General features: G+C 41.4%; 1 protein-coding gene and 1 non-coding gene across 2 annotated transcripts in view; both read right to left on the minus strand.

Moving 5' to 3' along the window:
- The window catches only part of P4HA3 (prolyl 4-hydroxylase subunit alpha 3), a 50,442-nt gene that overhangs the window by 20,515 nt on the left and 8,498 nt on the right, over positions 1-21,429 (minus strand). The window contains exons 5-9 of the mRNA XM_029915631.1: positions 21,243-21,428; positions 13,147-13,289; positions 11,741-11,964; positions 5,791-5,940; positions 954-1,005 (exon numbers count right to left, since the gene is read on the minus strand). Coding sequence (XP_029771491.1) covers positions 954-1,005; positions 5,791-5,940; positions 11,741-11,964; positions 13,147-13,289; positions 21,243-21,428 — 755 coding nt within the window. The remainder of the gene's footprint in view (positions 1-953; positions 1,006-5,790; positions 5,941-11,740; positions 11,965-13,146; positions 13,290-21,242; position 21,429) is intronic.
- Positions 14,384-14,486, minus strand: LOC115272863. The gene has a single exon (XR_003900513.1). It is a non-coding gene; the product is annotated as a U6 spliceosomal RNA (small nuclear RNA).

Genomic DNA, 21,429 nt, shown 5'->3' on the forward strand with positions numbered 1-21,429 from the left:
CCGATTATCAGAATGGAATGTTACTAAATGGATTCATTAAAAAATGATAAATACATATAATTGCAAAGTCCTATGTGAAATACTTTATAAATATTAAAATATAATAGTGATTATTTATTATCTCAGTATCTTTTTAAATTTATTTTTTATTTTATTTTTTTGAGAGACAGAGAGAGACAGCACAAGCAGGGGAAGGTCAGAGAGAGAGGGAAACACAGAATCTGAAGCAAGCTCCAGGCTCTGAGCTAGCTGTCAGCACAGAGCCTGATGCGGGGCTCAAACCCACAAACTGTGAGATCATGACCTGAGCTGAAGTTCGATGCTTAACTGACTGAGCCACCCAGGGGCTCCTAGTATCTCAATACCTTATTAGAGGGAAATCTGGGAAACCATCTTCTACCAAAATTTTAAGCAAAAATATCCAAGCAGAGGGCTAAGCTAGGAAGTCTCCCTCCTGTTTAACTCTGGTGATGTGTTGTGTGAGGAGGGTTGACGCTGAGGCCTGCACTAACTGGGCAGGATGCTTGAGAGCCAAGTGAACTCTCTGGTTTAAAGGAAAGAACTGATATCTCTGTGGAAACAGCCAAAATGAGCTATCCCGAGAAGTTATTCACTCTGTGTTATGCACACAGTGCTCTCATTGATTTCATTCACTCTCAGTCCTGGACTTGTTCCCCTCTGAAACAACAGTCACATATAGCCGGCTGGGAGTGGAGGAGGAAAGGGACAGGTTGATAACTTCTTAGCATTTTCCCACAAAACAAAAAACCTCCCCCTGCTGCATTGATCAGTAGATAGGTGAGATTCAATCCAAAATCAGAAATGTGGCTTGGATCATAAAATTAGAAAATTAAAAACACATAGCTGATTTTTCCTTGCAGGGAATAAAGGCCAGAAGCAGAAGGGATTCCCCAGTAAACCAGAGCTGCGGCTTATCTTCTATCATTACATACTGTAGAGAAGAAACTCTCGGGAGAGGCTGAGGGCGCAGGAAACATTGCCGGCCTATAAAACAAAAAGAAAGAAAGAAAAGAAAAAGTTAACTGCACTGGGGATATTCCCTTTGCCCAAATCATTAAATGGATTCTTAGGAAAAAACTATAAAATACTCTTACCACAAGTAGACAATCAGGCTCATTGAAATGAGCAGCAGACTAGAAATGTAGAAGTTCTTGGTCCTAAATCAGGATTTGCAGCCCTAATGCAACTCAGGTCTCCTCAGTTTCCTCATTTACAAATGACTCATTACCACCCTTACCAGGGAAGGTAGAAAAATAAATGAAAATAAACTTTCTTAAAGTGCCCTCAAATCTTACAGCATGCAAAACCACACAACCGTGGGCTGTTGTTATTTTGGTATATTTCATTATTAAACTTAATAAGGAACTCTAAAAATCCCCAATAAAAATATAATTTGTTCTCCAGGCTCAGCCCTTCCAGAGTCTACAAAGGCAGTGGGAGGGAGGCAACAGAAGAACTGAATCTGAAACATTCCCACTGAAGACCAATGACCTCTTCTGGCCGCCATTGGACCTTGGGCTGCACGTGGTCAGAAGAACATAAGGGTTTTCAAGACAAACCTGCGGAACAGAACTCAGTGTAGGTGGGCTATGAAACTGCCCTGGGCCCCAAGGAATGATGATGAACTGATAGATTTGTATTCCTTCTGATCATTTCAATTTTGCTTGTTAAAAAAAAATTCATGTTTAAAAAGCAATAATAAGCATACTATGAAACATGAAAAATAGGGAAAAAATGCTCTGCTGAAACCCACCCACATAGATGACACGTAGTTATTATAGGCATATCTGTTACACGTGTTCATAGCCTGATTGTTTCACTTACATTGTTACCAGGGGTACTAATTATATCATTTCATAGTCTTCAGAGATGGCATATGATAAAAAAACACACAACATAAATTTACATTGTAACCATTTCTACGTGTACAGTTCAGTAATGTTAAATACAGTCACATTGTTGTGTGACCAATCTCCAAAGTGTTTTCATTTTGCAAATCTGAAACTCTGTACTCAGCAAACAACAACTCTCAATTGTCCCTTCCTTCAGCCCCTGGCAACCACCAGTCTACTTTCTGTCTATATAAATTTGACTGCTCTGGATACCTCATATAAGTGCAATCATAGAGTATTTGTCTTTTTGTGATTGGCTTATTTCTTTTAGCATAATGTCCTCAAGGTTCATCTATGCTGTTGCATGTAGCAGAATTTCCTTCTTTCAAAGGCTGAATAATATTCCTTCGTATGGATATACCACATTCTATTTCTCCATTCATCCCTCAATGGACACTTAAGTTGCTTCCACTTCTTGGCTGCTGTGAATAATACTGCTATGAACGTGGTCATAATAAGAGAAATGGCATTTTTAATAGCTGCATTTTATTCCATCTAGAAACTACATCACAGAGGACTCGGATGTATAGATTGTACTTATTTAATACCATTAGTTATCCTATTCCATACTTAACAGAGGGATAGTTAAGTAATCTATTGATACCTTATAATGTCAGATTATTAACTCAGGATTATAGCTTTTCAAACTCTTTTGAGATGAAGAGAACTAAAATACAATTTTACATATTTTTAAAACTCAAGGGCTCTTTCATGAGAAAATTACATTTTATCAAGAAAAAATTTACTTTTGGGGCACCTGGGTGGCTCAGTTGGTTAAGCGTCTGACTTCAACTCAGGTCATGATCTCACGGTTCATGGGTTCAAGCCCCGCATCAGGCTCTGTGCTGACAGCTAGCTCAGAGCCTGGAGCCTGTCTTCAGACTCTGTGTCTCCCTCTCTCTCTGATCCTCCCCTGCTCATGCTGTCTCTCTCTCTCTCTCAAAAATAAATACAAACATTTAAAAAATTTAAAAAAGGAAACAGTTACTTTTGATATCCCCATTAAATTTCTTTGGAAATGTGTGTTCTACGTAATGTTAAATGAAAAAGGAAAACATATATTTGCAGTGTATAATATAAGATAGTTTACACTTGAGTGAATATGTATCATGAACTCTGTTAAGAGCTATACAGGTATTAGCTCATTTAATCCTCATGGCAGCCCTTTGAGGTGAGTCTTGAAGAGGAGCAGAATAGGCCACCCCAGAATATGCCGCTTTGGCATATGGATTATTTTGAGCTAACTATTTTGAGAAATGGGAGACACAGGAGAATTTACTCTTTTTGTAAGAGAAAATTACATTTATAAAGGAAACCTCCATTTGCAAGAGTGTCTCCCTCTGTGTACCTAGAAAAGAAGTTTGACTTTGAATCACAGGAGAATCTTATCAAGGAGAAGAGTCATTTATATCTGCATAACAATGTTACCCTTGTTTGCTTTTCCTGGTAACCCCCCAAATTCGTCTCTTCCTACACCTCTCTTCCTGTTGTCTGTAGCTGGAGATGGTATCTAAGAGGGCAGCTTCATCACCTCGAAGAGTTCTCATCCCCAGCCCCATCTCCCATGTATACAGAAGGTATATGTGAAATTAACTGTTGTTTAGTTTTCCTCTGATTAATCTGTTTTTTTATGACAGGGAGGTCTCAGCCAAAAATTCAGAAGATTAGAAAAGAATTATCCCACCCTCCACAGCCCACTTCCTGACAGCATCATTTATTATTCCCCCTTTAAAAAAAATAAAATTTAGATCCTGGAAGTTAAGTAAGTTAAGTAAGTTGTCCAAATTTTCATAGAATTTGAACCCAGGTCAGTTTGACTTCAGAACCTTGGTTTAATCATTATTAACAATTACTGAAATAATTTTTCACTAAAATATATCATGAAAAACTATTATATAATATATAGTATATGCTATTATATATATTACATATTATTTTTTCTTGGTGTATATCATATATGTTATATGATAACGAAAGGCCCATGGAGGGGCATCTATCCCAAATTTACAAGGGTTAACAAGGTGACCATAAATGGTCTATGAAACAATGCCTTATGTGTTCTACTATCACTGTTAAAAGAATATGCTGTAAGAATACAAAGAAGGAAAGTCTGAGGAGTCTGAGGAGAATTAAGAAAAACTTCACAAAATAGGTGACATCTGAGCTATGCCCTGTGAGATGAATAAAATTTACCAGACAAAGCACAATTGTGGAAAGGAGGAGTCTACCAGTGAGCAGAAGAGAAATCCAAGTCAGTACAAGGGAAAAAAGCCAAAACTAATACTCAGGGGTTACATTTAAAGCTCTGTCTCTCAGGGTAAGCTGCTTCAGTTTATCTTCTCTTAATCTCTATGTCAATCCTCCATTTTCTTCCTCTATTAAAATTCAATCTCTTCTTGCCCTTTGTTGCACCACAGTGATTCTATTTCAGCTTTCCTATGCAGCAAATTGAGCAGGAGAGTCAGGAAGAGCATCCTGGAAAGTTTTACAACAAAGATCCACTTACCCGGAACCTCCCTGAGAGGAACATTTGCTACATGGAAAATAAATCCGTTTTGGCAGCAACATGTGGGTTTGGACACCCACGTCCTCCTCCTTTTTCTTAAGAAAAGGGGGAAAGAGGAACGTAGAGTGCCGAAATGGTTTATTAGCTTTGGAAATTGTAAGGAATTGGCTCTATAAATGATATTTCCAGTCTATTCTTGAAGACTATACAATTCTGGTGGGAAGTGGGATTAACTGTATAAAAGGATGGCAGATCCCATATTTAGGGCAATGAGCTTCCACAGGAGGATCTACAACAGCTCAAAGATCAAGTGCCAAGGAAAAGCAACACCTGGAGGAGGCACTGAGCTGATACTGCAGACCGACGGCACCAGCTCTGTAGCCCGCCGCTACCATAGTTACAGTGGGACTCAACTGCAGGTGAGAGAGGATAATCTTGGGGAGGACGACCTTCCACTGCCCTCTGGTCCTTCTAGCTGGACACAGAATCAAACTGACATGAGACAGGTCAACAGGAGAAAATAAAATTTAAGAGGCGTACGTATGGAGAATCCACACAGACAGAATTTCAAAGACAATGAGGCAACAGGAAGCTTATATGAGCTAAGGAGAAGGGTAGGGCCAGAGGACACAAAGGGGAGAAAGATCATTAGCAAGATGATAAAAAGAGCTGTTTGGAAAAACAAGGCTGTCTTATTATGCCCTTAAGTTCCTTAGGTAAAGGAGAGTCTCTGTTTATGGTTCTCTTCCTGTTACAGGCTCTCCTGTCCAATGTAAATTTAGTCATTGGCAGGGAGGCAGAGAGAGCTTTTCCTGCATCTGGTAGGTTTTGATTACTTTTCATTCAAAATAATCTTTATGACAAAGTGGCCCATCTTGGGACAGCCTGCCCTGGGCCCCTACGTAATAATCAAACTTCTTCCTTGGATATTGGCAATATCATGGCAGAACATCTGTGAAGAGATATGAGTTGCTGACAGTGCAAAGGAGTGATCTACATTGACTAAGAACCCATCAGACGTTTGTCAATGCAGCTGCTGCGCTACAGATGGGAGCCTGCCTCCTACATGGAAGATTTTAAAGTAGTCACAGCACTGGAAAGAGCACCAGACAAAGAGTCAGACAGCCTTGGGCGCTAATCCCAGCTCTATGAACTTTGTGACAAGTTAGGAATTTTTTGGAGATTTCATTTACTCGCATGTGAAATATGGAAATAATAAAACAACTGCCCTGCTTGACTCACATTTGGTCCTGTTGGGAAGATGAAATAAATTGAGAGACATGAAAATGCATAGAAAATTGTAAAGTAGATATAAAGCACTATATTTATTGTGATTAAAAAAAAAATAGTGAGCCTCACTTACTCCCCTACCTGAAAATAAGCAAAGGCCAAGTGATCCAAGGCATCCTCTAAACTTGCCTCATCCTCTGTCTTCCATTCTCCATAAGATCCTCGGAAGAGACTGACGGCCTCCTCCAGCCATGGAATGGCATGGTAGTAATCCCCCATGTCGTAGGCCACCTGTAGGTCACATAAGGTACGATCATTAAACCTTAATCCATAGGAAAAGGAAAGGAAATAGCAAAGAGTGAGAGAGAGCCTATAGAACACCAGGAGGCAAGTTTTCATCTCAAATTCATTTAAATTCAATTTATTAAGCATCCATTATATCCAATGCTTAGTTCTATATGTAGAGAAGACACATTTAAGGAGTGCATTTAGGAATTCATAATCTGGGGAGAAGAGAGATACGGTAGCTCAACTAATTGTAATACTGGGCAGAATGACATAAATGGTCAAAGGAAATATGCATAATATGTTACGGAGGCAGAGAAGAGGGAGACTTGGGAATCTCAGAGGCTTCATAGAAGAACTGGCATCTGGTAGGCCTTCCCTGAAAAAGAAAAAGGATTTCAAGGAGCAGAAATTGAGAAGAACATTTTAAGATGAGGGAATGGCAGAAACAGACCCCCTAAGCAAGCTTGTGTTGAGGTAGGACACTGCAGTTATACACTAAGGTGAAGAGAAGCAAAAAATGAACTTCAAAAGGCAGCATGGGCTAAGCTAATCAGAATTGCGAGTGTCATGATTTTAAGAAGATACCACCAGTAGCAATGTGAGAAATGGATTGAATTCATTCATTTATTTATTCACTATTTACCCAGTATTTACAATGCATCTGGTGATTCCTGACCTTAGAGCTTACAGTCGAATGAGGGGCACAGAGTAAATCAGTAATTGCAAAACAGTGTGTTAGTTCCACATGGGAATGCTCTGAGAGCTCAGGGCATTTTTTCTGTTAAATGTTGGAAGGTGGGAATATGGCTATATATACTAAACCTCCCTTCTGTATCCTGATAGCTTACAGTTAACTACAATACCAGCACTGCAGGTGGAGTTTCTTGGAAGCTGGTGTTTGAGACAGATTGGAATTATACAGTCCAGAGCTGGAAGCACTCTTGCAAAATAATCCAATTCTGGTATAAATTCCAGACTGGCAGAAAAACAGGGCAGAGCCAGAGGTACTAAAACTCTGCAGTCTGAACAATAAATCAGTGGCTATTCCAGGTCTGCCATTAATTTGTTGTGTTATTTCTCTGATCCTCAGGTTTTCTGTTTGTAAAAAGGTTGAGTTGAAGAATAACAATCAAAATGACTCAAATTTTTCTGCTGACAATTTATGTAAGTAAGGTTTCCCTAGAATCCCTCTAACCAACACTACTTAAAACTTTTGAATAAAATCTCATAAATATTTTATGTTTTCAAGAAAGAATGGAAAATATCCAGGTACAGGAAACAAAAAAGGAGCTAAAAACCTAGGCAATAAGCTTAAGAGCAGATGCTAAAGCTATTTAGGATAGGGGTGGAGTGTTAGTTTGGTAGTCCTGGTACTTAGCAACCTTTAGTTAAAATACCCACACGAGGACAGAAAATGAGCCCTCCAGATACCTCCCCACACACAGGAGTTGGAACGAAGACACACTCAAGAAACTGAAATCCATGAAGAACTATACTTTAAAGGAAAGGGTGAACCCGAAAAAAAATCTGTCCACTATCACAAAGAGTCAAAAAAGTTGGTTTGTGGGGCACCCAGGTGTCTCAGTTGGTTGAGCGACCGACTTCAGCTCAGGTCATGATCTCATGATTTCTGGGTTTGAGCCCGGAGTCAGGCTTTGTGCTGACAGCATGGAGCCTTCTTCGGATTCTCTGTCTCCCTCTCTCTCACTCATGCTCTTCTCTTTCTCAAAAATAAATAAACATTTTTAAAAAGTTGGTTTGTTTCTGTCTGGATATGGTTTAGGGGAAATAAAGTGTCTCTTTAGAAAATTCACAATCTTGAACCTATGCTCATGTGAATATATCAATACAATAATGGATCTAAGGTGAGGGCAAATGGAAACCACAATGAGGTATCACTTCTTGCCTGTTAGAATGGCTATTATCAAAAGGACAAGAAATAGTGAAAACAATATGGAGGTTCCTCAAAAAATTAAAAATAAAACTACCCTATGATCCACCCATTCCACTTCTGGTACTTATCTGAATAAAATCAAAACACTAACTTGAAGAGATATATGCATCCCCTAGGTTCATTGCCAGCATTATTTATAACAGGAAACAACCTACATGTTCATTCATGGATGAATGGATAAAGAAAATGTGGTATACATATATACATATGCAATGGACTATTATTCAGCCATAAAAAAGGAGATATTTTGCCATTTACAATAACACGGATGACCTTGAGGGCAAGTATGTGAAATAAATCAGATAAACTGGTGCCTGGGTTGTTCAGTTGGTTAAGTTGGTTGGTTTCAGCTCAGGTAATGATATTACAGTATGTGGGGCACCTGGGTGGCTCAGTCGGTTAAGCCTCCGACTTTGGCTCAGGTCAGATCTCACGTTTGTGGGTTCGAGCCCCGCGTCAGGCCCTGTGCTGACAGCTAGCTCAGAGCCTGGAGCCTGCTTCCTGTTCTGTGTCTCCTTCTCTCTCTGCCCCTCCCTCTCTCATGCTCTGTCTCTCTCTGTATCAAAAAAAAAAAAAAAAAAAAGATATCACAGTATGTGCGTTCAGGACTCACACTGGGCTCCAAGCGGAGAGCATGGAGCCTGCTTGGGATTCTCTCTCTTCATTCTCTCTCTGCCCCTCCCCTGCTCACACATGCTCTCTCTCAAAATAAATAAACAAATAAACTTTTAAAAACTCAGACAAAGAAAGACTAACACCATATGATATCACATATACGTGGAATCTAAAACAAAAACAAACAACGACAAAAACCAAGTCTATAGATACAGAGAGCGGATTGGTTGCCCCAACCGCTTAGGGAGTGAGTGAAATGGGTGAAGGAGGTCAAAAGGCACCAATTTCCAGACATAAAATAAATAAGTCATGCAGATGAAATGTACTCTAAACACTAAAACAAAAAACAAAACAGGACCTAAGGCCAGTGAACGTCAGAGAACCTGAAAGAAGAAAACCAGAGTCTTCTGAAGTGATATTCCTGTAACTCCAAGCACAGATTCTTTTAGGGGGAAAAGAAGTCCTGCTAAAATTAAGCTCACAATTAAACATACTGAACCATATCAGGAAATAATCATTAGCAAGAGTTAACAGACACAATACCAGGGTAGTAAAATTAGATAACTAAGGATTTGAGAAAATGGAAAGGTCAATCTGCTTTAAAATAATCCATGGAGGAGGAAATTAGAGATGTGTAGATGAAACAAATTTAGTCACATGTTAATAATTGCTAAAGCTTATTCCTTGGCCCAACAACACTACTCCCAGATATCTATTCAAGAGAAATAAAAACAGAAAGACTTACATAAGAATGTTAATAGTAACTTTATTCACAGTAGCCCAGGCTGGCAACAATCCAAGTATCTATCACTAGAGAGTGGATAATAAACAGTCTCCTAGTGATATATGTTCATACAATGGAATATTACTCAGCAATAAAAAAAGGAATGACCTACTAATAAATACAACAAGGTGGATAAATTTCACAGACACAGTGTGCTGAGTTAAAGACGCTGGACTCAGGATGTACGTATTGCAAGGCTCAGGACAATAGTTATCCCGCACCTGGGCAAGGGTAGATAGAGCAGAAGGGAGAGATTGGGAGTGGTGAGAAGAACAGGAGGGGGGCTTTATGGACCTATGGTTAATCATTAAAAAATTTTTTTTTATTTTAGAGAGAGAATGCACAAGTGGAGAGAGGGTCAGAGGGAGGGAGGGAGAGAGAGAGAGAGAGACAGAGAGAGAATCTCAAGCAGGCTAAACACTCAGCATGGAACCAGACATGGGGCTCAATCCTATAACCCGCGGATCATGACCTGAGCTGAAATCGAGTCGTATGCCAAATTGGCTGAGCCACCCAGGTGCCCCTAAACTCATTTTTTAAGTTTATTTATTTATTTTGAGAGAGACAGAGACAGTGCAAGTGGGGGAGGGACAGAGAGAGAGTGGGAAAGAGAGAGAATCCCAAGCAGGCTCTGCACTGCCAGCACAGAGCCTGATATGGAGCTTGAACCCAAAAAGCTGTGAGATCATAACCTGAGCTGAAACCAAAAATTGTATGCTTTCTTTTAAAAAATTATGTTTTATTTATTCATTTTGAGAAAGAGGGGTGGGGGAGGGAGAGAGAGAGAGAGAGTGCGCACACGTGCGTGTACAAGTGGGGGAGGGGCGCAGAGAAGGAAAGACAGAATCCCAAGCAGGCTCCATGCCATCAGCACAAAGCCCAATGCAGGGCTCAAACCCACAAGCTGTGAGATCATGACCTGAGCCAAGATTAAGAGTTGTATGCTTACCAACTGTACCACCCAGGTGCCCCTAACTTCATTTTTTAATATTAATTTTAATGCCTTAAGTTTTATGTAAATTCCTTTTTAAAAATCTGAAACAAATACTGTAGAATTTAAACATATTTCATCTCATTTATAGATATAATTGCTTGTTATTTTATATACTTTTCTTACAGTAGAAAAGTTTTATCCTTTAAAATAAGTAAATAATTACAGAAATTAAGATTACCAATGAAGCTTTCAGGAAGCGACTTACTTTTAACATATGGGTTTAGTCTCATAAAGGCCTCACAAATGAAGTGTACATTGGTTCCATACAGAGAACTATTTTAACTGGCTTAAATTTAAATTAGCCCTGAACCTGATGATTGAGCTCTGATTCCATTTACGATCTTAGAAAAGGAAAAATGGTATATGGAGAGGCTCAGGCAACACACCCTACATTAATTTAGAAGACTGATCCTCGAAACTTGAAATCAGGGCACCTGAGGCCCACTCTCATGTCTGCTTATGAATATTGTTGAGGCTGGGAAAATTCACTTTCTTGCAATACACGTCTCCAAAATTAAAAAGGATTTACTCTGTTACTTACTAAGGCAAAGGCTAACAAAGAGTATATTGTAGAATGACCTCAAGTGTGCACATAAGCTATGATCAAAGATCGATTAAAGATCTCATATGGAAGGTTCCTGAAGGCTGTTTCCTCAAGAAATGTTAAAGTCAGTGGCCTCAGGTTTTTTTATTTTTTTTATGTTTTTATTTTTGATACAGAGAGAGACAGAGCATGAGAGGGGGAGGGGCAGAGAGAGAAGGAGACACAGAACCGGAAGCAGGCTCCAGGCTCTGAGCTAGCTGTCAGCACAGAGCCTGACGCGGGGCTCGAACCCACGAACGTGAGATCTGACCTGAGCCGAAGTCGGAGGCTCAACCGACTGAGCCACCCAGGCGCCCCATGGCCTCAGCTTTTTGACACTACTTGAATTTAGTACTTCTAAATGCTTGGGAAATGTTGCAAGGGATTCCAGAAAGTCTCAGGCTGCTGAGTTTCCATCTTACCTTCACATCTCCACCTCCTGTCTCTTTCCCCACCCTTGGATCCTGCTTCTCCTCTCCACCCAGCTGTTCATTTGCTGGCAGGGTGCTATTGTTAGGGTGATCACAGGACCATTTTTTCCCAGCTCAGCCCCAGTTTGTCTGTCTCCCAACATAACTAATAACACCCCCTTGACTCTCAATAGTGTCCTGCATATGTAATCACCTTAGCTATCATGGAAAGAACTTGCAATTCCAAGTGAAAAGACCCGGTACAAAATTCATTTCTGCTACTTAAAATTGTGTAACCTTGGGCAAATTATTTACCCTGTCTGATCTTGACTTCTTCATATGAAAATGGGGAATAATACCAAGTTTCCAAGTTTGCTGGAAGAATTGAAAGTATGTAAAAGTAGTTATTTCCTCCGTGAGAAATTAGAGCTGAAAAATTCGCTCTCTCTCTGAATACTGTTACCTTGCCAACTTGGAAGCAGTCATCTGCTGTGAGGGAGAAGAGCCGTGTGGGACTGTACAGGTCAGTGACGGCGGAGCCAGTGACTCTCTGAAAGACACCCCGGGCAAGGCCCTTCACGTTGAGCATGTACACATCCTGTAGCCGCATCAGAGCCCTCGCTGCTCCCTCAAGGTCCTCAAAAGCTGGCAGGTCCTGCTCCACCTTCTCATAACCATCTTTCAGAGCTGGAAGGGCAGTAAAAACATCAATCCACCCTTCAAAAAACAGGTGGTGAGCATTTGATACATGCATGGCATAATCACCTATTCAAATATTTCATGAGCAAAGATAATGTTTTCTGTGTTTTTATTCCCCATGGCAAGCGCATCTTGGCACAGAGCAGATGCTTAACACAATCTTCTGAATGAGGGGGAAAAGCTTTAGAGTAAAAACTGAAGTACACATGTGTTGTTCCATCCTATCTGTCTCCAGGAATCTTGTCCTTTATAGGGACAACTCTTCTTCCTCTCAACTTCCCCAAAGTCAAAAAATTTCTTCAAGCACAAAATTGAATAAATTAGGGGTGCCTGGGTGGCCCAGTCAGTTGAGCACTGGACTCTTGATTTCAGCCTAGGTCATGACCTCACAGTTCATGGGATCAAGCCCCTCATCAGTCTCTGGCTGACAGTGCAGAGCTTACTTGGGATTCTTTCTCTCCTTCTCTCTCTCTGCACGTCCCCCGCTCTCTCTCTCTCTTTCTCAAAAAATAAATAAAAAACTTTAAATTTACATCCAAGTTAGCTAGCATATAGTGCAATAATGATTTCAGGAGTAGAATCCAGTGATTCCTCCCCCATGTGTGACACCCAGTGCTCATCCCCACAAGGGTCCTGCTTAATGCCTCTTGCCCATTTATACCGTCCCCCCACCCACAACTCCTCCAGCAACCCTCACTTTGTTCTCTATATTTAAGAGTCTCTTATGTTTTGCCCCCTCTCTGTTTTTATATTATTTTTGCTTCCCTTCCCTTATGCTCATCTGTTTTGTATCTTAATAAAGAAATAAATATCTTAAAAACAAAAGTAGAATAAATTAGGAAACTGACCTTGCTACAGATCACATTATAGTGGCAATTTAATAAAATAGAAATTATCAGACAAACTCATAAATGGAATGATATAACCTGTACTTGTTCACAGGAGCATAGTGAAGATCAAATAACATAATGCATATGAAAGTGCTTTTAATGTACATTCATATAAACATATTAACAAGGGGACCTCATTCTTGGTAATCGCTAGAGCTAAAAAGGTCAAGTAAATATCTACCCACTTCATTACACTTCATCACATTCCACCAAAATCTCTCTCCTTTCCAGAGTCAGGAGACAGAATCTTCTCTTACCCTCCAGCCCTCCTCCTCATTACCTCGGATGTTCTCACTGGCTTCCAGACTATGTACCACATTCTTCCAGTCAGACTGTAGGCGCTTGATGAGAGTAAATGCAAGCAGAGGGTTAGACACAGGGGTTGCCGAATCCTCATGCAAGGAAAGCACCTTGTCATAGAATCTGGAAGACAGGAATAGAATGATCTTACTTGCTGAGAACAGCCACTGCTCCTAGTAAAGGCTGGCATGGCGTATGTACATTTAGAGTAGTTAAAAATGAAACATGAAGCCCTTGAGACTCATGTAATATTCTAACCAATAAGTGCAAAGAATATGAAAATTACAAACACAACAGAAGTAGGTCCATTCATTTGTTCATTCAATGAGTCAGTCTCTACTAGTCAATTACTGAATCTTAGGCATCACACTAGATACTAGAGATACAAAGGCAAGACAGGGTAGAGGTCTCACGGAGTTTGCAAACCAGAAAATCTTTTTTTTTTTCTCTCATCACTCTATATTCCATACTTAGAATCTAGTAGAAGCTCAAAAATGTTGTTCCATTAATTGTGATAATCGTGATACTTGCTGTGACAGATACGAGCTTGCAATGCTATGTAATGTCACAGCAATTTCTAGGCAGGGCCCCTAACCCAGGTGGGAGTTAGAAGGTGGAAGGGAAGACTTTCCAGAAGAAATGGCACTTGATCTGAGTCCTAAAGGATTAAACAATTGACAGCTACTGCCTACTGACCTTTACCTCTATTAGGCATCCTGCTAAGTGCTCTAAATATATTGTCTCATTTAATCCCCCCAACGACCCCTACAGTAGATTTATCATGCCTATTTTACAGGGAGAGAAAACTGAAACAAGGCTACCCTGTGAGTGACAAAGCCAGATTTGACTCTGCAACTTATTCTCAGCTGATTTTGCCCTATTGTTTCCATGGAGTTAGAACAAAGAAAGGAAGAAGAATTAATTAGTTAGTTAATTAATTTTTAATGTTTATTTTTGAGAGAGACAGAATGTAAACAGGGTAGAGGCAGAGAGAGAGACAGACAGAATCTGAAGCAGGCTCCAGGCTCTGAGCTGTTGGCATAGACAGAGCCCAACGTGGGGCTCAAACTCATGAACTGTAAGATCATGACCTAAGCCAAAGTTGGATGCTTGACTGACAAAGCCACCCAGGTGCCCCAGTTCTTTTTTTTTTTTTAATTTTAGTATAGTAGACACACAGTGTTATATTAGTTTCAAGTGTACAACAAAGTGATTCAAAAAATATGGAACACTTCATGAATTCGTATGGCATCCCTGTGCACGACCCCTGCTCAACTTCTCTGTATTGTAGGCAGAATATTTTTCGAGCCAACAGGGACCAACAGAAGCACGATATGTTTATTCATTCAGTACATCAGTCTATAATGGTTGCTTGCCAAATGTCAGACTCCATGCTAGATGCTAGGGATGCAAAGGCAAGACAGGGTCCAACGCTCGAGAATTTCATGAAGAAGATAGCTATTTTTCTCATCCCTCTATACCTAAATTGAATACATATTTCTATAAAAGAATGACTAATATATACTCTTCCAGGATCTAGGAACAGAATTTTGAATAGGACAATAACCTTGGTCTCAAGGACTCACAGACTAGTAGAAAAGACACAAATAATTACATTACAGATGCAACACCAGATTTAAGAACAAGTCTTAGGGGGCTGTATGGAGAGGGGGTAATTAACTTGGCCAAAGCAAGTCAGAGAAGGTTTTACAGAGGACATAGTAAACTAAAACTTGCAAATAGTGAGGAAGGGAGGAGAGGCAGGCAGAGACAGTTGAACCTATGTATGTGAAGGGACAGAGAGAATCGATAGGGGAATTACAAACTGCTCAGCACTGCTGGAGGGCAGGTAGATGAGCCAGGACAAGCGAGGAGCACCTCACAAGCCACCAAAAGTTTTAAGTGAGAGTCAGACATATTATGACATTTTTACATATATGAATTCGTGAGAGGGTGAGAAAGAGGGTTCAGGAGCGGGAATGACCAGAGGCAGACAGGCCAGTTAGGGGGCCAATTCAAAACTGTAAGCAAGAGTAAGGAGAGTCTGAACCATAATAATTACAGTGAGGGCAGATGACCGGTGATGCTTGTAATGGGCGATGTAGACGCTGGGTTGTCCAGCATGCTTCCAGCCTCTCTGGCTTGCCGACATGCATAGAAAAGGTCCAGAAATGGTATGACCATAAGTGACCATCTTTCTAGTTAATTTATCTCCTCTTCAGATCTTTTACAAGAGTGTTCACATAAGCAAAAGATGCTGTTTCCTGGGGGATCCTGGGTGGCTCAGTAAGTTAAGTGCCAGACTTGGGCTCAGGTCATGATCTCATGGTTTGTGAGTTCAAGCTCCATGTTGGGTTCTGTGCTGACTGCTCAGAGCCTGGAGCCTGCTTCGGTTTCTGTGTCTCCCTCTCTCTCTGCCCCTCCCCCACTCGCACACTGTCTTGCTCTCTCAAAAATAAAGAAACAAATAAATGTTTCCTTTCCTGGCATATTACAGTTATTCCATTTATAACATATTATTGGGATTAGCATTATTAAATTATTGCCTTACTATAAGGCAGATCTACGAGTTCCAGCCATGTTCTGTAAAAATCTTTTCTTACTTTGGGGTACCTGAGTGGTTCAGTCAGTTAAATGTCCAACTTCGGCTCAGGTCATGATCTCACAGCGCATGAGTTCAAGCCTTGCATCGGGCTCTGTGCTGCCAGCTCAGAGTGGAGCCTGCTTCGGATTCTGTGTCTCCCTCTCTTTCTGTCCATCCCCCACTCGCTCTCTCTCTCTCTCTCAAAAATATATAAACATTAAAAAACATTTTTTTCTTGTTTTAAAATACTCAAGGAGAATATAGTAACAGTGGACGTAAAAGAAAAAAGTGCGTGCAAAATGAAAAGGATATGGATTTATAGGAATGTGCTTAAGAGTGTGTGAGTCCTTTGGCCAGAGTGGAAGGGATGAAAGTAAAAAGCAGAGGAGTGGCAGGGTGGAGGGATTCACTCCCTTGAAGCTGAGTCTGACCTAAGGATTTCTCAAGGGTGGAGCCCGCCACTGTGAAATGGAGCCTGAAACAGAAGATGACTTGCCTCCAGGTGCTTCCAGGGAGCCAAGAGTTCAATTCAAGCATAAAATAAAGAACAAGAATCAGGGCCTGCGTGCCCCAGGGAGGAAATGAGAATTCTGTCAAGTCCTACAATGTCTCTGGTCCCCAAGACAGTACACTTTGACAGCGGCTCCTCTAGGGTTTTAAAAACTAAGCCAACCTCCAGGGTGTGGGATTTTTTATTTTTTACTACCCATTATTTCCTGCTTCAGCTCCATATGGAACTACTTAGTGAACAATATTCCACTGCTAGACGAAAACACTTAAAGCAAGCAGAGACTTGGCCCTGAGTCCAGCCTGAAGAGAAAGTGTCCGAGGACAGTTGAGGCTGAGTGGGCAGTAATGTTGTAGATAGTTGGACTGGAATAAGACCTGAGAGGTATCCTGACCCAGGCTCTAACTATCCCTCAGTTTCCTCCTCTATAAAATGACCCAACTGGGGGCAGCTGTGTGGTTCAGTCGATTAAGCTGACTTTGGCTGTAGTCTCACAGTTCACAGGTTCGAGTCCCATGTGGGGCTCTATGCTGACAACTCAGAGCCTGGACCCTGCTTCAGAGTCTGTGTCTCCCTCGCTCTCTACCCCTCCCCCACTTGTGCTCTGTCTCTCTCGTGATTAAATAAACACTAAAAAAATCAAAATGACAGAAATGGTCTAGTCTAGAAGATCTCTATGAATTCTTTCGGCACGACCATTTTATTCTCTCTTTTCATCATCTTTTCCATAACTGAATAGATTCTTCATTTAGTGCTTGAGGATTAACAGGCATCAGAGGAAAGAAGCAAGGCAGAGAGGTGAAAATTTCCCCCAAGTTCCTCCAGCACATCAAAAGCACTAGCTCCTTGTTCTCTTCATGCCCCACTTTGCATTACGGGGTCAGTGTATTCAGGACAGGGGTTTGATCTCTCCTGCACCACATAATTTAATTCACTGTTCAGATACTTCATTTTTCTGTCACACAAAGAAAAAAACAAAACCTATCAACAGATATCTGAGACTGGTTTGGAATCCAAACGTTGGCCTTATTCCCAGCCTCTGAGCAAATAGCTGGTTTTCAGAGACAGAGTTACTGGATGCTGAATTCAAACCTCAAGGTTTCCCAAACGGCATTTTTTGCTTTAACAAATGTTGCTGAGAGTGGAAAATCAGATCCTTTGCTTCAAAAATGTGCACATAAAATTCGCAACTCGATCCTGCATTAAACATAGCCTGGATAAGTTATCCAACCGCAATACATGAGCTATTTTAATTCAATATGTTTCTCCTTGGGAATTCAGAAATGGCTTTGCTTCAGTTCTTCTGAGACATTCTGAATGCTTAATTCCTAAAAGAAAAATTATTGCTGCTGATTTTACTCTTTCTATCTTGGTAGTTTTTTTTTTTAAACTACAACAACTGGGGTGCCTGGGTGGCTCAGTCGGTTGGGCGTCCAACTTCGGCTCAGGTCATGATCTCACAATCCATGGGTTCGAACCCCACATTGGGCTCTGTGCTGACAGCTCAGAGCCTGAAGCCTGCTTCAGATTCTGTGTCTTCCTCTCTCTCTGCCCCTCCCCCACTCAGTCTCTGTCTCTCTCTCAAAATAAAGACATAAGAAAAAAAAACCCCTACAAACTACAACTGTTATCTATATATACATATAACTAGTATTTACACAATATTAATATATAATTATATATATTATAACTAGTAAACAAATTTTTATTCATTAACTTGGAGTAAGAAGTAGTTTAAACATTAAAAAACATTTTTTTCTAAATTCAGAAATTTAAAGAAGACTATCAACTGAGACCCTTAGAAATAACATCTCGAGTTACATTAGATCACCAGATTGGGAGTATAAGAAAATGAACAAGAACTGCCAAAATTCTCATTCTAAAAAGCAAACATTTCAATAAGTTTTAAAGCACTGACTAAAAAACAGACAGTCTGTAAAATACCAAGCTAAACTTTGGGAAATCAAATGCTCATGAATCATATGAGAAGAGAATCTAGAATTTTTCAGATTCTTTTTTATTTTCTGGGCTCTCACAAGCTTAGTTACTGCTTAGAGCCAAAAGCGGTCTCAAAATAAAGAAAAATCATATAGTTAGACCTAACATTTGCTAAGCACTTCTTACCTTCCACGCAAAATGATAAATACCTTTACATGGTACTTAATCCTTCCAACAACCCTGTGGGGTAGGTACTATCATTATCATCATTTTACAGAATGGAAGTAAAGGAACTTGCCTGAAATCAGAGCCAAGAGTTCAGGGGTCTGTTAAATTCCTGAATCCAGACTCTTAACCACTATGTACACCAGCTGCTCATAAAACATCAGTAGCTATGGGGCTTGGTCTGGGTCCTGGCACATCAGGTAAAGCAAGCAGTCAGGACATCACAGCACGATAGAAAAAACCATCAAAAAAAACTATGTCCTAGTTCTGGATTTGTTACCTACTATGTGAAAGGTACTAAATTTTAGTTTTTTCATATTTTAAATGACTTCTCATTTGTTTAAGAGAGTACTACAGACCTATTTCAAAGCACTGTGTGTAAGAATCAAATGAGATTAGGATTCTGTGACAAAGCTGTGACAGTGACAATGGTGATAATACAGTAAAGGAGACCAGCATCGGAGCCCTGCGGCACCCTCCCCACCCATCTCCTCTGCCAGTCACTTTTATCAACACTGAAAAATCTGTTCTGAACCTGTTCCCTGAGAGGCCCAGCATCAGGATTCTGACCTCCCCATCTCTATCTGAGCCATCTGAATAAAGAGAAGGAGCAAATGGGTAGCAGGGAGCATGGTGGAATCTCAAATTAAAGAGAAGAGTCTTTTATTTCCACCAACAAACCGAGAGTCCAATGCATGTGGAATGAGAACAAAATTAAAACATTTTGCTTTATAGAGCAGGCCCAGGGGCACCTGGGTGACTCAGTTGATGAAGCGTCAACTCTTGATTTTGCTTCAAATCATGATCTCGCGGGTTTGTGAGTTTGAGCCCCAAATGGGGCTCTGTGCTAACAGTGAGGAGCCTGCTTGGGATCCTCTCTCTCTCTCCCCCTTTTTCTTTGCACCCTCCCATTGTCTCTGTCTCTCTCAAAACAAATAAATAAAATTAATTGCAACTCTGAAGAGTGACAAGAAATATTGAAATTATCATTTTTTATTATAATATATACATACATTTCGTGTGTACATATGTGTGTATTCACACTATTTCAAACTAATAGTAAATTTAAACACGCATATAACTGCTTATATGCAAGCTACATACCAACTTACATCATCCTTCAGTCACTATTAAGTAACAAATAAGACCTTTCACACACACTTCCACACACAAACGGATTCTCTCCGACCTGGGCTCTCTTACACAGCCACAGTGTCCCACACACCTTCTTCCCAGGCGACCCAGAATTGGTACTACTATCACATACACTCACTCAGTTTTATCAGCAACACATTGTGAGACAGCTCTCTGTTGTCTCGGCTGAGCAGAGGGTCAGATGATGTAAGAGCTATATTAATATATTCAGATAGCAATGTGGTTACACCACCGCCGTAGGCTTCTTAATGTCCCAAGCAGAGAAGGCGTAACATATTCAAACACATGGAACCGTAACATAATCATTCATCTTTCATAGTTTGACACTGACAGTCAATACATGATTGCAGTGCCCGTGTTCCGAGCCTGTAGTTTTTTATGCCACAGTGTGTGGCACTAGAGTGTGCCGATTTCATAGCAAAACAGTACAGTTGAGCATTTGCCTGTGTGTGATATCCAGTATCCTCGAGTTATCAAGTATATTTTCCCCCCAGTGTTTTCTTTCTTTTTTTTAAGTTTTTTTCATGTTTATTTTTTGAGAGAGAGACAAAGCATGAGCAAGGGAGGGGCAGAGAGGGAGACAAGAATCCCAAGCAGGCTCCAGGCTCTGAGCTGTCAGCACAGAGCCCGATGGGGGGCTCAAACTCACAGTGAGATCATGACCTGAGTGGAAATCGAAGAGTCAGGCGATTAATGGACTGAACCACCCAGGACCTCCTCCCCAGTGTTTTCTTGATGTCAACATACACATATTAAATCTCAGTTTTCTTGTATTTAGAATTTAAAGAGTTCTTATATGTGAGGAGAGAAAGGAGATTTGAAGCAAAGGAGGAAACGACATCTCTAATTAACAATCATGATAGCCTTGAGGCCAGAGTTGGGTTTGTTCACCATTTTATCCCCACTGCCTGGAACAGTGCTTGACTCATAACAGGCACTCAAATGCGTGTGTTGAACGAGTTAATGAACATGAAGCATTAGTCATATAGTGAGTTGTACAATCAGCATTCATTGATATCCAGAGTGGCGTGCCCACGCAGTTCCAGGGGCATGTAAATCTCATACATGGTCACAGAATGTCACTTCATACTAAACAACAGTTCTCTGGGTCACATGGTCAACACACGCGGCTACAGCCTCACACAGTATTTTCTCTATCTCACATTTACAGTCTCCATGTGTCTTTGTGACACAGAGCCTGGGGACCAGCACAGCTGGACACAGTGCCTTGTGAGGTCCTTCCTACTCAGCCTGTCACTCCCACCACACTTGTGCACAGCTATCAACTCGGCTGTGTGAGGATGGATCTGGGGTGCTACTGTGTGTGCGCGACGGAGCTCGAGTGTGACACAGCGTCCCTGGGGTCACACTCAGTCTGTTTCCCCACGACCTCATGCCTCGGGGCACACCTCGGGGGCGTCTCGGGGTCCCGCACAGGGTGACACTGGATCTGACCATCACATTGGGCCACGTCGTCTCAGTCTAACGGTCTAGCGAGGCTTTTACCCAGTCTCAAACTGAGTCTGAGGTCCCACGTAGAGGGACAACGAGACCGAGTCGCCCGCCACCGCAGAGCAGGGTGTCTCAGTCTTGCCCTCTGACTCAGTCTCCCCGACTCCGGCGCCCCGGGGGCTCCCTCTCCTCGCCCCCACCCCCGTGCCCTCACCTGGTCAGGTCCCGCAGCCGCGCCCGCTCCCCGCGCAGGTAGCCCCGCAGCAGTACCAGCAGCTGGCGCTCGGGCGCCAGGGCGCGCGCAACGCTGGTCAGCGCCGAGAACGTGTCCCCCCGCGCCGCGGCTCCCGCGGGGTCCCCTGCCCGGAGCGCCAGGACAGCCAGCAGCGCCGCCAGCAGTG

Source organism: Suricata suricatta, chromosome 11 (genome assembly GCF_006229205.1).
Source record: "Suricata suricatta isolate VVHF042 chromosome 11, meerkat_22Aug2017_6uvM2_HiC, whole genome shotgun sequence".
Taxonomy (NCBI): Eukaryota; Metazoa; Chordata; class Mammalia; order Carnivora; family Herpestidae; genus Suricata; species Suricata suricatta.